The 18,493-nt window shown below is 45.9% G+C and overlaps 1 protein-coding gene across 1 annotated transcript; it reads right to left on the reverse strand.

The window, feature by feature from the left end:
* Nucleotides 1–12,751: 12,751 nt before the first annotated feature.
* On the reverse strand, nucleotides 12,752–15,429 carry LOC149343742 (uncharacterized). The gene is made up of 2 exons (XM_089547061.1): nucleotides 13,906–15,429; nucleotides 12,752–12,757 (listed from the first exon to the last, which is right to left on the reverse strand). The coding sequence occupies exons 1-2, from the start codon at nucleotides 15,427–15,429 to the stop codon at nucleotides 12,752–12,754; spliced, it is 1,530 nt and encodes a 509-aa protein (XP_089403187.1).
* Between the last annotated feature and the right edge of the window lie 3,064 nt (nucleotides 15,430–18,493).

Consider the following 18,493-nt stretch of genomic DNA (forward strand, 5'->3'; position numbering starts at 1 on the left):
AAATTGAAACAGAGTGCACATGAAGAACTAAGAAACTAAGAGCAATAGCAGAATCTCGGAAGTATTTTGGAAGAATATTTTTACTTGGCAACTCCGTCATGAGTGACAACGTCAGCAAGTTTGGTATTTAGCTGGGCTTTGTTGATCAGACATATTCGAGCCGGAATTTTGCATTCCTCAAGGGTATTTCGAAGTATTTTTTTTTTTTGGCATGAGGCGTATTAAATATTTCGGCCAGAATTCTGGACCCTTTTGGTCACGCACAGATCGTTTAATGAAATTCACACTAAAAGTACCCGGCCGCCATCATATGTGCACATGGTAGTCCGAAATGCGTCAGGAAGACCCTTAGTACAGAAATAAGTATATTATCTTAAAATGTTGGCAAGCTAAATCTCCTTTTGTGCTTGGAAAGTGGAAGTTATAAAAAAATGCAGTTTCATCGAAAAGGGATGTGAAAACAGTACTCATCGCCAAAGCTAACGGCAGCTAGGGAGTGGCATGAAATGCTCAATTTCTTTATTGGGAATAAAATCGCCTTGAATTAATGGTACAGAATTACACCCTAAAACTACAGAAGATATCTCCCAGTGACATGTTTGCATAATGGAAGGCAGAGTTATGTAAAGAAAAAGTTTTGCAGTTCACTTTTGTTGGTTTGTGAAAATGTAGATTTTGAAATGCATTAAAAGGCACTGAACGCCGCGGTGGCTCAGTGGTTATGGTGCTCGTCTGCTATCCCGAAAGAAGTCGGTTCGATCCCGGCGGATGGAGGCGAAATTCTAGAGGTCTGTGTACTGTGCGATGTCAGTGCACGTTAAAGGACCCCACAGTGTAAAAAATTTATGTGTAAAATAACAGAAAAAGTCTGGCAGCTTTCCTGCCAGAAAATATCTGTGATTATCTGTTTTCCATTCTAGAACGTTTCAGTCATTTCACAAAAACATGTTTTTTCATTGTACAGAAACGTTCTGTAATTTTCTGTTTTGTGTTTTGAAAGTTTTCAGTGATTTCACGAGAAACATGTTTTCACCGCACAGAAAGTTTCTGTGAATATTTGTTTTTGTTCTCACAAGTTTTCCGTGATTTCACACAAATATGTTTCCACCGCACAGAAAGCTTCTAAAAAATGCAGAAAATGTATATTAATTTCTGTTCTCCATATATATATTTCCTGCATTGTTGGAATTATTTTTTTGCTGTTTCACAGAAACATTCAATAAAAAAGCAGGAAATATCAGTTACTTTTTTCTGCACCTTCTTTATTGTCCACAAAATTGTTTTAAAGATGACATACTTGCTGCAGAAAACAAATAAATTGGTGGAACAACTCTCGCTTTGCTTAATTTACATTGTTCTTGTATAGCGGACCCTTAATTCACCTTGGACCATGCTAGGCAAATATTGATGCAATAAAACTATAGCCAGAAAATGAACGCCACACAGTAAAGACAGGTCACGAGGCTGTGTACGAAGTTTGCATCAAGAACGACCAAATAGCTCAGGAACAAATCCTTTTGTAGGTCATTACTGCCTTTAAGAAGTCAAATGTTCTTTAAACCGTCTGACCAGGGATGACCGATTGCCTAGTGTTTGACGCTCATTGGTCAAGGATGCCCTTGCGGCGTAGAAACCTGTTACCCTTATTGTTTTTTTGTGGAGACATCGTAGAGTGCCATAGTGTTTTAAGAAGAAAACAAGTTATTTCATTAACATAAGAAATCAAACATGTGAAATACTTTTTCTAATAATGCGTAAAAGGGGCTAATAAAATTGCCTCTATGAGGTGTCGTAGCAATACTTTAAACTACTCTTTATGTTCTGCTTCTGTGATGGAATGACATGACTGTAAACAGTGATTCGTAAATAGTACTAAAAAACATCATCAACACTCATCAAGCAAAACCACAACTACTGAAACGCTTATTTCCATTCGTGATTGATTAAAATGCAGCTAAATGTCTAATTCAGCAAGCGAAGTAATAAAATGTCACTAAAAGTCATACTCGGCAAGTGCCGTAATGAGTTCAGCGATTTTTGATGAGAGAGAGTGCTGTTTCTTCTCTGTCTTCTCAGTTTTCGTGCCCTTGGCTGGGTTTACTCCAGTGATGGCCCTGGAAAACAAATCGGTTTTGGCTTTACTTACAAGACCACAGTTATATCATACAACTTTAATTTCGAGACAGGTTGTCTGCTGCATGCAGCGGCCTTCCCTGCCACGCCTCTTTGAAACATTATATCTACAAAGGGAAAACGTGGAAAGACAAGATTGCTAAACAACTGCAATTACAGAAAGACTGCACTGCTCCCCTTCCTGTTCTTGCCTAGGTTCATTGCAACTGACACTACATAGTGCAGTTCTTGCTCAAAGTATGATGCACGACTATGTTGGCAACGAAACGTTCCATCAGGTGCCTTGTGCAGATTAGAGATTATATCTGCTTTAACGACATCATCCACAATCTTGTCAATTTCCTGGTTGCCCACACCTGCACTCTTGAGTTTGTCTTTCGAACAGAAGGCAGTTGCACAGAGATTAGCAGTCTGAATATCATATATAGCTTCTGCAATAATCTGAACAGTGCGCGAAGGCACATGACATTCAGAGAGTAGTCTGATGTACAAGTAAGCAAATGCTTCCTTCACACCCTTCTTGCTGCTTCCAGCGTCGTCTTCGCACCAACTGCTTGACCCTCTAATATCTCCCCTTCTATGGCTGACGCCATTTCAACTGTTGGCAAGTACAGCTGAGACACATCTGTGTCGTGTGCAACTGCAGCTGATGGAAGGTTCGACGTTTGTGCAAGAGGAAGCGACATGCATTGAATATTTCGCCCATGCAAACGAGAAATATGTGAAGAAAATGATGCTTTGTTCTTGTATGTTCTTCGGCATCTGGGAAAAGGGCACTTCACTTCCATGCCTTGAAGAATGTGTCACCTTAAATGGTCTACAATCGACTTGTAATCCTTTCAAACTTGAATGCGGTTATCCACAGTTCAAACAAGGTCAACCTTGGTCAAATGTTTAGGGGAATCCCCCAAGGTGGAGAAGATTTGTAATAAGGGAGTAATTACTCATTGGCATCCACCCGAGCGCAGCCATACGGCTACAAAGGAAAGCTATACAGCTTTCTCAGAAACTTCGTAGTTAAAGAAAAATTCGTCCTGGTCCGGGGTTCGAACCCAGGACCACCGCTACACCGGAGCAGTCGCTCTACCAATTGAGCTAACCAGGACGGCAAGCTTATGGTAGGACGAGAGCGAATTAATCAATAACTCGAAGTGGGAACTGTGTTGGTCAAATGTTTAGAGGAATCCCCCAAGGTGGAGCAGATTTGTAATAAGGGAGTAATTACTCATTGGCATCCACCCGAGCGCAGCCATACGGCTACAAAGGAAAGCTATACAGCTTTCTCAGAAACTTCGTAGTTAAAGAAAAATTCATCCTGGTCCGGGGTTCGAACCCAGGACCACCACTACACCGGAGCAGTCGCTCTACCAATTGAGCTAACCAGGACGGCAAGCTTATGGTAGGGCGAGAGCGAATTGATCAATAACTCGAAGTGGGAACTGTGTTGGTCAAATATTTAGGGGAATCCCCCAAGGTGGAGTAGATTTGTAATAAGGGAGTAATTACTCATTGGCATCCACCCGAGCGCAGCCATACGGCTACAAAGGAAAGCTATACAGCTTTCTCAGAAACTTCGTAGTTAAAGAAAAATTCTTCCTGGTCCGGGGTCAACCTTCTGTGTTGCAACAGCAATGCCAGCGGTTTCACCCGAATCCCTTATCCTCGTATGCTCACGGGCTAAGTGGCTATAAAGTGGGCCGATCTTGCGGAACATCTTGCAGCAATACTGATATGGGCACTTGGTGTTGAACTGGCTAACATTTTTATGCAAGGCAGCATGATTGAGGAAAAGTGAGACTGTGCTGATATTGGCATGACAGATGCTGCAGGTATACATTTCTGGAAAGTCCAAAAACCGGTCTTTTAAAAAAAGTGCCTAGGTTGTAAAATATCATGCTTGCTGTGGCCGCAATTTATGCAGCAGAAAAATACATGCAAAGTTGACATTTGCGACATTGCATGTATGCTTCAATACACATCTCGTTTAGCGTTCCCTTCATCACCCAAACATATGCCAATGAAGATGCACTACACTCATCTTTCAATGCTTTCACAAAACAATGTATAACTTTTATAGAACAATAGCATCGCTGACAAGTTATATGTTGTCAGAAACAGTCACATTGCTCCAAGACAGTGTTCTGCAAAAAGTGAATAAAGGGCATGTTGCGTTCGCAAATATGAAAGAAATCATTTCCTTAGGCACATCTGGCTTTCTCTTTACGAGCTGCGCCACTTCGTACTGCCAGCAATATACAATACTTATAATTTAAAGGCTTATTGGTCCCTTTACCGATCAGGAATAATAGCCTGGCCAGTCAGAAGGGGGTTGTCTCACTCATGAATGGTTCTTTTCTCACAAAAAAAGATCTCTTTTTTATTTTTTATTTTTATTTATTTACAATACCTCTAAGGGACCTCGTGCGAGGGTATTACACAGGGGGGGGGGGTGCGATACAAGCATAAAAATATGGCACAGACACTTGAAACAAAATACACGTAATAATGAATTAAAGCTAGTAAAGTACACAAATAACACAACAAATAACGCAAAATAAAATACTCAGTAAATGCACATAATACAACAAAAATACCAAATCTGTTAGTCCATGGTGTGCTTTAACGAATGCTGAAACGATTGTGGGTTAACCTCAGTAGCTATGTGTGATGGCAAGTTATTCCAATCTATTATCATGCGAGGAATGAATGATTTCGGGTTTCGAGCTTTTTTATTGCAGTCCGAGTTTTGTGAGAGGCATTTTGGGATCTCGACGGAAAATTTTGTTTTCTATGCCTCACACGTTTGGCGGAAAATTTACATAAACCTAAATATCAGCTTTTTTAAGGAAAAAAACAGCCGAAGCATCACAAAACTCCGTCCTTTCTGTTCGATATCACCATGAAAATCGATAAAGAAAAGCATTTTCTGTGTCGTGAATACGCAATCGTTTATAGTTTCTGAAAGCTTAAGTAGTCTTTCATAACGTTGCCAAATCTGAAAATCAAATTTTGAGAAAGAAGAAAAATGGGAATAAATGCTCTGAAATATCAGTTTTTTTCTGCTCGATGTCACAACAAAGAACGATCAGAAAGCAGTTCAAAATTTTCTATGCCAACCTTTAATATATTTGCCGAAAGCTCAAGAAGTGTTCTATTAGAATGTTTCAAAACATAAAATCAAATGCTTTTACAAAAAAACTTACCCCTCTCACTTTACCCTCTATTATTCTGGGACAGGAAAGGCTGTAAACTACAAATTTTGCAACACCTAGCTGATAACATAGGGTAATGGTGTGACTGTCCCCACAAGCACATCTATCAACAGCCTTCTCAGGAAAACCAATCTGCCCTTTTCACTTGTCCCACAAGCTGCAGAAGCCCGCAATCTGACTACAATCGAAATAAAAGCTGCAAATATTTCTTTACAGTAAAAAAATGCAACGTATACTTACCTTCCAAGTATGGGATTTCCAAAGCAGGCACGTGCGTATACCGACGCACTTCTCTACAGCTACGGCAAGTTCATGGGCATGTTCAGTAGTGGTTGGTAGAGGTTCCAATGTTCTTGGTGAGGTAAAAGCGCACTGCACAAATATGGAACCCGATAAGTCGATACAGCTGAAAATGCACTACAGCACAAGAAAGTGGCCACAGGAAAGGACACAAAACACAACGCCATGTTCTGATTCCCTTTTCGAATCCTGTCTGATGCGATATTGCTATGGATTACATGAAGCAACTCGCCCACCATTTAGATGGGACTTCTAAACTTCCAAAAGCTTGCTGCGAAAAAAAAATTAGCCAGCGTTTATGCAGCTTTCTCTCGTGCAGGCATTTCTCTCGCGCAGGCAGATGTAGGTGACAGTTTACGGGTATCTTTACCAAGCCGGATGGCATCAACATAGAATGAAAGCACACCTCTCGCACAAATCAGTGACCTATCTTCGCACCTGCTAGCGCGCCGACTTTGTCGTCGCCGCTGCCGCCTACACAGCCGCTGTAATTAAAATATTTCTTTTGCCCTGGCTACGAGGAATATCCGCAAAATTTAAAAGAAAGGAGAGGCCAGTCTACTTAGTTGGCAACGAAGGACTAACAATATTTGGAGCGGGGTAAGGGCGAGCGCACTGCAGGCATAGATGCTTGTGGAATAACAACTGCGACTGCATGGCACCCATATTCTTTCACCAGCGGCAGAGCCTGCGCGGCGGCTTCGCGACAGAGCCGCGCGATCAAACGATGTATAGCCACTCCAACTGCGAGGAAGCGTAGAAGGGGATCGACTGACGCGTCAAAGGGAGAAAGGGAGAGAAAGGGAGAACTTGAGAGGGAGAGGGAGCGCGCATCCAAGAACCAAGGATATAAACGCGCAACGAGACAAGCACTGTGAACAATTCAAGTTGGATGAAAATTCACGCTAGGAGCTCGTGCAGCGGGTTCCCACGAAACACCGATCAAGAGGCCACGCTACGTCTACGAGAAAACGAGCCGCCCCTCAGAACGACCGGATGCCCGGCGGGTCACAATATAGAGCCCGCGACGTGACACTCCTAAGAGGCCACCAAACGCCAACGGGACGAAAAACGAAACGACGCACCACGGACGACCAGTCATGATCTCCACGAAGGGGACGGACTCTACGTACCGAAACTAAAGCCTTGAGTGACGCTCTGCAGATCCGCAGACGCTGAGAGAAAGCACATAACCGCTGGTGCAAGGCACTGGTGCACGTCGCCTGTCGCCTTACTTCGTTGAGTTTCGTACACAAAACAACGGAGCGAACTACCGCGGGCCTCAGCTCGTCGCGTCGCTGCTTTAGCGCACACGGAGCTCACTCCAAGCAACTGGGTTGCGCGGCCGCGTGGTTCCGTTTTTACCGGTGGTCCTACCCCACATAACGGCGTCAGCCTTTTTTCCGCCATCGTTATAGCTTGTCGCCTCCTCATGAGCATTCATTCTTCATTAACTAAAACCTTATTGATTACAAACTTTAAATCTAGAGAACATCAACCGCTAATTCGTGTGAACGATTGTGACAGCCCCATTAGCACATGTAGCAGGAGCGTTCTGAGTAATGCCAATCCGCATGAATCATTCCCGTAACCAGGCGCACCAACAACAAAAACGAGCAGAATCAAAGGAAAGCAACTTATAATTGTAGCACAGCAATAGAAGTGATGCTACATACCTTCTGGAGAGAGTATTCCAAAATAAAAGGTCCTGCTCCCTGGCGCTGAACCAACGCACTTGACTACGGCGACGCCATGAAGAAACTGATTTGCTGCCCCGCAGCAAAAAGAAATGCGGTGCGATATTCTGCTTAGTATTCTTTACCTGCAATAAATAACACCTAAATTCATTACATATTTATGCAAGTATTTTGCAATACAGTAAAATGCATACGTAGTTGATTTCATTTTACTGTTCCGACCTCGTGTGAGCAACCGGATAAAAAACAGAAAATTTCTGTCATTACCCAATCCAGTACTATGTTTTGGTTGGGCCACAGAATTTTTCTTTCCGGCAACAGAAACTTTCTGTAAAATATCTGTAATTTCACATCTTTTTTTTACAGTGCAGTTGGTCAAAATTTCCGGAGCCCTTCACTACGGCGTCTCTCATAGCTTTAATCGATTTGGGACGTTAAACCTCCTAAACTAAATCAAGCCATTAAAATGCACTATTGGCGGAAAAAGTGACTTTCTTTGCGGACGTTGCCACGTCAAAGCTATAAAAGCAAACATCCCCGCATTAACATTTGATGAAATGTATCAAGAGTCGACACTTGCTTGCCTGGCTGTGTTCATTGAAGGCACGCCGGCAATATAACGTGTCCATATATAAGCCCAAGAAACGTGTAACACTGACATGGCGGCCGTTCACTTACGAAAAAGTGTCAGTTTTACTACCTTCTACGCAAGGAGTATCAAATCAGAAAATCAGTGTCCGCGGCCAGTGTCCACAGCAAAACTTTGTGCTCCTGCGGGGGCAGGCTAGAAGCAAGTGCCGTCGTAGGCTTTTGGTTTTTAAGGGGGTTTAATGTCCCAAAGCGGCTCAGGCTATGAGGGCGCCGTAGTGAAGGGCTCCGGAAATTTCGACGACCTGGGATTCCTCAACCTGCACTGACATCGGACAGTACACTGGCCTCTAGAATTTCGCCTCCACCGAAATTAAGCCACCGCGGCTGGGATCGAACCCGCGTCTTTCGGACCAGCAGCCGAGCGCCATAACCGTTGAGCCACCGCGGCGGTGTCGCCGTCGCAGGCGTACTGATAGGAAAGCTAAAATAAAGTAATTCAAGCCCGTCCCCACAGTAAGCTCACGTAGTTCCGCACAAGGTGGAAGAGTGATAATTGACAAAGAAATTAGGGATAACCAAATAGGCGCATGTGGCGATGTTAAATCCAGTGGAGGCAACGCTTACAGGACCTAAAGCACTATTTTTGAGTGGGATCAGTTCTTGGCTATTTCGCAGTCATATGCAGTTTGTTTAGAGCTTTAATGCCCGAGAGCCACTCACGCTATGAGGGACGCCTTAGTGGCTCTCCGGTTAATTTCGACCACCTGGAATTCTTTAAAGTGCACTGACAGGGCACTTACAGGACACTCTAACACTTCACCTCCATCGATCCCGCATGTTTGGAGTCAGCAGCCGAGCATCATAACCGCTGAACCACGGCGGCGGCTTTGATCTTGTGCGGAGCCAAGTGTATCGGGAAGAGCGACATGTGTAGGTTCATTGTTTCGTAAAATAGTTTACGGCACATGAGTCGAGCGTCAGAACGAGAGTACAGAAACACAGCGTACATAGAGCGTATATAGATCCAGCGCACGTGCACACATTGCTAGAACAGGCGATAACAGGCCTAATACACTGCTCTCAAATTGCTACAAAAACAAAGTTTACTAATTATTTTCAGGAGCTTCGCTCACCAAGCAGACTCTAAATTTTTCAAAAACGTTGCTAGGGATGTGCCAATTTTACTGAGTGTACCAGGTGCAAACTATTTTAACCGCGTCCGCTTCCTGCAGTCCGGAGCCACCTAGATCTTGCTTAGCACTCCGAAGTTTCCAGTCGTAAAGAAACGCGGCATAAAATAACATTCGGAAGACTGACGTATACTGTAGCTCATAACCGCTTTACTCTGGTATTTCCGACAGCAAGAACGAATTCTGCTGCAAGTATCAGGGCCCTGACAAGCGCGGAAAAATTTTTTCTAAGACGCCTCGAATTCTCCTGGTGGCGGGTAGAATGGGCACTGCCGTAATTAATTTCTCGACCAACCGACTGTCGCACTCTACATAAGTTTGAAGGGGGTAGAGCGACAAACTATTCCGCCGCACGTGCGAATGAAGGGAAGCTCTGACTGCTCACCGGCGACAGGGGTCACACCTTACTAGCCGCTGACCGAAGGAATAGGGCGTACACGGCAGATTGGACAACAACAAAAAAAATTCTACCCTCTATCAAGTAACAAAAAATACCATCACACACTAAACTCAAAAGTAACAACGTGGTTTCCAAGGCAGGCGGTTAAGCATAGACGACTGAGGAATTACTAATTTACACCCATCAGACAAAAGACGCAGTGAAGTTAAATTAACAAAATAATTATGCCGGTGTAGTGGTTGAAAAGGATGCATAAAATTCTCGTGATTGCATGAAGGAATACAAATGTGCAAGAGCAGATACAGCGATCGAGCTACACGGACAAAAAGAGTGCAAGAGCAGCGGGGGAAATGGTGGATTATCTGAGGAGTGGCAAGGCCCGATTGCAAGAAACACTGCAGGGCTGCGGATACTGGCTGCGGGACCGATGTCGTGTCGCGGATGCCAGTGAGCACCGGAGCCGCCGTCCCCGCAGTTGACGTATCAGATCCCGGCCGAACGCTCGCTGGCCGACCTTATCCCTGACTGGCTTCACGCGCGTTACGCGCACCGACTTCTCTCAAGCAATCTGCCCGTCTCACGTTTTTGCGGCCACCGCGTCGGCGCAGTAAAGAAAGACGATTTAAAGCAACGGCGCGCAAAGACTACAGCTAAATTTCGAAAGCAAAGCAAATAGATCACGGGAAAGACAGGACACAGTAACAGACACGCGTACGGACGAGAGGTGACTGTGAACTGAATGTTTAATCTTGTGAAAGCAACACTACGCTAGTCGCCGAGCCATTTCGCGGAGCCGAGGAAAGGCCATACTGCGCATGCGCGAGGAGCAGTGACGTCACACGGCGCACAGCTGGCGCGCCGCCGCCGTCCCTGCGCGGGTGCCTCAGAGGTGCCGCAGCAGAGCTCGCCAGTTGCGCATGCGCAGTAGCGGCGCATAGCTAGCGTGCCGGGGCTGCCGCCGCTCCCGCGCGCTCTCCATCGCCTCTCTCTCTCCTCTCCGATGCACAGTAGCGGCGCACAGCTAGCGTGCCGAGGCCGCCGGCACGCCAGCTGTGCGTAGAGACGTCCCTTTCTCTCTCAGCGAACTCTCAGAAAATTTGCGTTACACATCCGTAACTGTCTTAGAACTTTTTTTTTTCCTGTCGCCCTAGGTTGGAATGCGCCCTGTCTTCGTGTTTTCTCATACGTCGGCTTCAGTCTCTTGTCCAACGACAAACTTTCGCTGGTCATGGTTCGTGTCGCAAAACCCCTCAGTTCATCCGCAACCACTGCTGCTTCGATGAATCGCTGTGTTTATTCGAGCCCGCTAGAGTACTGCACTTTGTGTAATTAGTTGTGTAGCTTTTCCAAGGGGAAATATGGGCATGAGTATATTTCGCCCAAGCTGCGTGGTTCCTTAGTTGCAGCTGGATTTTTGTAGCGAAAGAAAGTGTCGCCTGCTTGGTAAGCCGCGGTTTCCTTCGTCAATTCTTGGAGATTGTCCTGTGCTTCTCAAAGTTCCGTTGTATTTTCGATTGCCTTCTCTCTACTCTGGTTTACATACTACGCAGCTCTGAGTCAATCGACCACAAGGATAACGCAACCCACCTTTAAACTAGACTTTTTGTTCAGTTCTTTACTTTTAAGCATCGTTCCCTCGTCCGCATGGGTCCTAGAATAGATTGCGTCGCGTATAGGATACTTAAGTCTAGGTCAAGCCAGGCAGGCATGACAGCGCCCCACTCGAGACGACGGACGGCTCGGGCAAGCAGTCCTCTTGCAGGACGCAAAACGGACGCTCAAGCTCCACACCTGCCGTGGTAAGGCATGACCTTTGAGACACACCCTCAACCTTAAACCATGATTCTTCCCCTTTCTCATCCCCTCCTCGGTACTCCTGACCCTCCCTCACCCTCACCGTCGTAAATATTTCTGCGCCAAACCTCCCTCACCCTCACTTCACCGAGTGAAGCCCTCATGAAGTGAGGATGAGGACACCCTCATGAGGGCTCGCCCTCGTGAGAGTGTCGATGTCTGCTAGGGACTACTGAGAGGAAGTCCCAAATCCCGACACCCTGAAAAGGGAAATGTTCTCGTAAAACCAGTAACCGGATACATGCGCGCCGAGCGGCAGAAGGGTATAACAAAAGCCAGAGTGCGGGCATTGAAAAGAAAATTAACTAAAGACTTGGGAGTGGTCTACATGGATATCGGGGCCTTGCCGAGCCCTGGGAATGCCAGGGTGCATGACACACGAGCAGTGGCAGCGGCCGTTACCAGGGATAAGCTGGACGAGCAAGCCGGGAACAATCAGCTAGTCCGCAGGTCAGCTGCCGCCAGCGAAGCCCTGGGCTAAGGCCACCGAACACACGACTTCTGCAATTATTTTTATGCGAAGCATATTAACGTAGGTTTGGGGCCTTCGCGCGACGCCCGGCGGTGGCCACCATTGACCCTGAAGTGGGGTCACGTGACATGAAGTCGCGTGATGACGTCACACCGGCTGCAGATGGGGCCTCATATCGCGCCGTTGGTCGCCTCCCGGCGGTGGCCACCATTGACTTTGAAGTGAGATCACATGATGTGACGTCACGTGATGACGTCACACCGGCTGCAGATGAGGCCTCATATCGCGCTGTCGGACGTCGCCCGGCGGAGGCCTCCACGCTTCGGTTCGCGCCGTCGCGCGCGACGCGGCGGCGGCGCCACCATCGCTGCATCACGTGATATATGACGTCACGCCAGGGATGAAGCGGCGCGCGCCCGCCGTCGCGTCAGTCTCTGTGCCCGCAACCGCGCCAGCGTCTTTGCGCCGGGCGTGTATGCGGTCAAGATGCCTCCAAACGGTAAGGACGCTAATAATAGGAATGCAAAACGAAGGCTTCGCATCCACTGGGCTTAACCTTGATAAGCCTCCAAGTTTTTCAATAAAACTTTTGTCTCTCTGTTCTAGAGTATCTCTTAACGTGTTCGCGCTTTGTAAGAGGTTTTAAAACTTAATATTGAAGGTAGTTTGCTCGACAGCCTTGAGTTATAGCACCAGTGGACGTGCCGATCAGAGTGCCTTTATTTTCCTGTGCTTGTTAGCATTCTACCAATAATCACAAACAGATTGCAAAAAGAAGAGCAAATTCAAAGCATATGCAAGCTGTGAAGTTTCAAAAGGGCCATAATTGAAGTGGCGAGTCGTCTTGCAACCTCGGCTTTCTCGGAATGCTTGTCAGTGGCGCTGTTCCCGTAGTACGGTTGCTAACCCTGAAAATGATGGTACGCAAAAGTACGTGTTAATATCGTAAATTAAAACAAATATGCTTTCTTATAAATGTTACTCATCAGAAGAAAATAATGATTAGGGCTTTCCCTGTGAATCGCTTTTTTGCGCTGCTTGAACGAAAATATTCTTATAATGTGTAACACGTTACCAACTTGACTGTATACGTTTGGGATATGCTGTTAAAGAGCTTTTTGTGGGGCGCACGTTCTAATTTTGAGTTTGCAGGAGAAGGGCGAGAATGCTGGACCCAGTAAACGGCTTGGGATGAATGACAGGTCAACATTTATGTTAATTAGCAAGACTACTCGCACTGATGCTTTGTGATGCGCATATAACTGTGTAAATGGACTGCAAATGACCTCCAGCGTGTTTACAGTGTACTATCAGCAAGAAATGAAACGCGAATAAGACAACTGAACCATGCACTGCAAAATAAGCAGCTCTTAGCCAGGGGAAGCTGAATACTAGCTCCTGCTATTTTAATTTCGAAGGCACGAGGACTCTTCTTTAGAAGTGTTATTCAACCGCGCTTGTATTTTCAATACAGGAGCTAATAGGCTGGTGTTTTTGTGTTCCCACCTCAGATTTCTTGTTCGCGTTTCATTCGTTGCTGATAGTACTTGCTGTAAGGCATGAGAACCAAGCTCGCAGGTCTGCAGTAGAGACAGTATAAGGCTCAATGACGCACTGTGTGGGGTTAATTTGCTACCTTTTGCAGGTTACGGAAAACGAAAAATGATAGGACTTAAGTAAGCCGATTCACAATGATGCTACGAAAGAAACAGCACAACCACCATAAGCACCCGTGGAATCCTGCTTATAGCCTTGCTCAATTGTTAATAAACAGTTTCAGGTATTCTAAGCGCGAACTTTGGGCTCAGAATGACCATTATACTACGTAGCTGGCCACGGCTGTTTTAGCTGAGGTCGGCATGCCGCATGGCGAATCATTGAAGTGTCCAAATGGAAGATCTTGACTACGGCTTTTCGGAAAATTACTACGATATAATAAATTTGTGGAGGAATAATATGCAAGCGTAATGTTACGAGGTGCTAAAACTACTCGAAGTTCATGAGGATGTTCTGTAGCTGAGACCGAAGATTTGAAAGATTCTAATAAAACACTTACTTTTGGTACGATGGTCTCTGTGGGATCGATTTGCTCAGAATGCGACCGGCGAATCACCACCGTGTTTGTCTCAGAAGGTTGCGTCTCGAGAACCGTAACAGAAGACGAATGCTGCTTCAAAGATTGGGCACTTCCCTGCTTCTTCCTGCTCACATTGATGGCTCTCGTGGATAGGTTCCGTCCAATCTGCATCGGTGTGGTACTCTTGGCTGCAACTGTGCTGCCCTTCGGACTCACTGATGAAGCCCTTTTTGCACAAGATGATGGAGCTGCAATTGCTGTTAACGAGGTCTTTATGCCAGAAACTTCAATCTGCCTCGGAGAAGAGATGGACTGCAACGAGCCCGCTCTTTTTGCAGCGTAGTCTAGCGATGAGATTTGCGGAGGGGGTGTTAATTGTGGCAGCGTCTCTCTCCGAATTTTACCTTGCTGTTGCAGCAGTGACTGTGATGTCAGGGAAGGGAAGCTCGACGGCTGAATTTCCCGGGAGTTCGCGTATGATAGTTTCGACTGCGATCTCTTGATGGTCCTCTGTTCTAAGCTTATCGGAGACAATGGTCGCGCTAACCCGGACGGTGATTTCCTGGAATCCACTGGTGTGTCCTGACGCAAAGACTCAAAAGGGTGAGGCGACAATCTAGTGAATGACCTTGAGAGAATGGAGCCGGAGCCTACTTTGGTACCAGACGCGCTGTTTTGATTTGGTTGCAGCAAACTTCGTTCAGGCGACGTCAAGGACGGTTGCTTCGTCAGACACCTGTCGGAGATACGCAATGCGCGCACTGAAGACACAGACTGAAGTGCGTTAGAGTCGATGGGCTTAAATGTGGTCTCTGGAAAAGGCTTGAATTCAAGTGGTTTGCTCAATGAATTCATGGGCTCTGGGGATTTCATACGAGGAGGCTCAATGTTGATCGATCTGATACCAATTGAAGTAGCTTGAGAGCTGCCATACATGCCGCTGGAGCCAGTCGATGATCTGGAATCCTGTATACTTGGCTCTTTCGGAACTTGTATCTCTCGGGACCACGCGTCATGTCCGCTGAAACTGGATACCAGCGTGCACCCTGCATTTGGCAAGCCTGTATAGTCGTCTACCACCATGTGAGACCTGCTCCAGGCATCGATGTCAGAAGACAAAGAAGGCGACCGATACAATGGTACGCATCCGGGCATTGGGAAGCAGACAGACCGAACTTTTTTCATCCTGCTTTGGCTTGCGGCGTTCTGTGGTGAACTCGGCCGTCCGGAGTTGTCGTGACGTCTATCGGCGATGCTGGCAGTGGAAATACCGGATGTAGCAGACGACTGAGCTGCATGTCTGAAACCAACCACCGGCGACGGTGGAGCTGGAGTTGACACTGCTGGTCTGGAAACACTTATCTGGCCCGCACTGCCGCAGCTCCATGAGCACGGGTTCTGCTGTTCCAAGGAGCTATGCCATCCCATACAGCGGCCATCTCGCAGCCTGGACGCCGAGCTAGCTTTCTTTGACGACTGGCACCGCGATGTATTACGCCGCATGGCAATTTTGAAGGCACACGTACACCGAACACTTTGGACTGCAAACAAACTTTCTCTTCTTTGACCTCCTCTTTCTCTTCTTTTGCTTTCTTTCCTCCTATTAAGGGATTTCACACCTTCCTGCGTGGATTTAAGGCACCTTTGAGGGCCGTTAAATAATTTTTGGTTCCATAACAAAAATGTAAGAGAAAGAAAAAGTTGGCATAAAAAAATTACGCTCTGGTCATGCAATGCAGAGTTTATCTTCTCGTCTTATTACAAGATCAGACAAAAATGAGGATCAAATTTTTTTTGTTCCTGTGATTATTTGGCGTGTCTGTTCAAGATCATCCATAACGAATGTGACGAATGAAAGATTTACTCGTAGTAAAGGAAGTAAGTGAGAAGTACTGAAAGCCTTACAAGTAGTGAAGAAGACGAAAGGGAAAGGAAATGATAATGATGATGATCATCAGGCTGACTACGCCCACTGCGGTGCTAATGCCTCTCCCACATCTCTCCACTTGCCCTTTCATGTACCCGCTGCGGCCACCCTATCTCGGCAAACTTCTTTATCTCATACGCCGACCTAGTTTTCTCCCGTCCCCTGCTACGCTTGCCTCCTCTTGGAATCCAGTCCGTTACCCTTAAGGACTATGGATTATATTGTCTTCGCATCACATGCCTTGCCCAAGTCCATTTCTTTCTCTTGATTTCGACTATGATGTAATTAACCCGCGTTTGTTCCCTGACCAACTCTGGCCTCTTTCCGTCTCTTTACGTTACATCCACCATTTTCGTTTCCATACCACGACTAGATGCTTATCTGCAGAATAACGGTTGAAATACTGCATTACAAAGCTTTCCAAATGTGAACATAAAATTCCTCATCAGATCAATAGCTGGAGGTGCAGCACACAACGCTGCTTTGTTATTTAACATAAGCTGGGTGAAGTGAAATATGAGAAATGCTAGTCTGATTTCCTTCTCTTTACTTCTCACAAAGAAACTCAGGTGATAAGAAGACTGGAGACATTCTATTTGAAAGAACTAAAAGGCGTGTTTTGAGGACAGGGTACTCCATAACAGAATAAGTTACCACTGAAATACAGCGAACATAATGAACGCATACAAATGCCTTTCATAGCTTCTAGAAAAAGCATTTAGTCAGTTAAAATTTTATCACAAAAATAGTGTGTATCCAGGCAAGGCATCTGCAAATATGGTAAATAGATAGTTGCACTCTTATATTACTTTGAAACCTACTTTATGGAGCACTGAGTAAGGAGGAATATAAAGCAAAGGTCCACGAAGACGCGTGGCGCATTAGGACCCGTGTAAGCTACACCCCTTCAGCCCGCAACGATCATCCGCAGCCCGCGCCTCCTGCAACCGGATTTTGCCACTATACGCAGCGAAGCCACCATTTCTCCCTGCTTTCTCGAAATTGTTTCTTTGTTCCCTTCGCTCGCTATGTTTCTTGTCTTGGTCTTTTGTATAATATTCGTTAACCGCGTACCGTTGCTCTATAGTTATTACCCTCCTGTTTCCCCCCTGATATTAACAGGTTTGTTGGGATGATAGCTGTGTTCTCTTGATCATTTAGCATCTGGTCAACTGCTGCCATTTTGTTAGGATGGATGTTAAAATATTTTGTTGTTGATTTATTACCTTAAGTACAGTGGTGCGTACTGACCTTGTATGCGTCTCATGCATAAACCCCACCGCTTATGAGGCTGGCTCCTATCGCCGGTAAGCAGTCCGAATGTCTTCATTCGCACGCGGGGAGGAGAAACTTTCTGCTCCGGCTCCTCCACATATACGGAGGGTGGAGCTGTGAGGAGGTTGACTCGAGTAATTATACTTTCGGCGCCAAGCAACATTTTGTTCCCACTGAATTTCTCTCGAAACCCCTCCTTCGTCAAGCGGAAACGGAGCATGACAGCTCGCTGGAGTTTATCATGGTCTCCCATATTTGATCCAGGCATACGGCCTTCCGTCAGGACAGTACTGAGGGTGGTACCTCATTAGTAGAGTGGCCCTGGCGGCTGGTTCAAATCGCGCCAGGTAGGAGTACAAGCTTTCAGTTTTACCGCGTTTTCAGTGTTATCAATTTTGAGTTTTGACACCGTAAAGGTAGGCTATAATTATGCATGTGGCTGGACAGAGCTGAAAGAGGACAGAATGAACAATAATTTGTACCTATTGCTACTCACTAATTTGTCGGCTGTAATAAAATGCAACCCAATGTTAAAACTAGCACTTATCAGGGTCGGGATGAAGAATGGCTAAAGAATTTAGGTTCAGGGCAAGAGAGGGCCAGAGTATTTTGCGTGAAGAAAGGATGAGGGAGGGGAAATAATTTTTTGGTGAGGGTGAGGGAGGAAAGGAGATAGTTAGGGCATGTGCCCACCTCTCCTGAGGTTCTGATTTCTCGTTGCATTGTATTCATGTGTATTCATGCACCCGCCGCGGTGGTATATTGGCTTTGGCATTCTGCTGACGATCCCAATGTCTTGGGTTCGATCACGGTCCCGGCAGCCGTATTTCGGTAGAGGCGACATACAAAAACGCCCATGCGCTGGGCGATGTCGGCGCACGTTAAAGAACCGAAAGTGGTCCAGATTATTTCCGGTACCATCTGTTACTGTGTCCCTCACAGCCTGAGTCGCTACGGTACTTTAAAACTGCAGAATCCATGCAATCGTCTAAAATTAGCCCTCTTGGAATGGCAGCTACCAGAGGGTGGCACGGTTAAACTCGTTGCCATAGCAACCGCCTTAAATTTTCTTTGGCTGTTCGCGCACCGCTGGCCTCCGGTTTAACACACAGCGGCTCTAGGCAGCTTAGAGAACGCTTTTTAGCCTCTGTTCAAGCTCTTTCCAGGAGGTTTTCAAAAAACTCGCTGCTTTTCACATTCAGTTAATATTTTTACTGTCCTTTTAACTCTAGGCGCTCTCAAGGTTTGCAGATATTTCTAGAGCAAGAACGCCTTTCTATAACGACCAATCAGGTTTTCTTTCTTCACCATGGATACAGATGGCCTAATTTGTCCAGCGGCCATAATGCAAGAGAAGATTGGTGA

Source organism: Amblyomma mixtum, chromosome 5, assembly GCF_055824585.1.
Source record: "Amblyomma mixtum isolate Tamu chromosome 5, ASM5582458v1, whole genome shotgun sequence".
In the NCBI taxonomy this organism is placed as follows: domain Eukaryota; kingdom Metazoa; phylum Arthropoda; class Arachnida; order Ixodida; family Ixodidae; genus Amblyomma; species Amblyomma mixtum.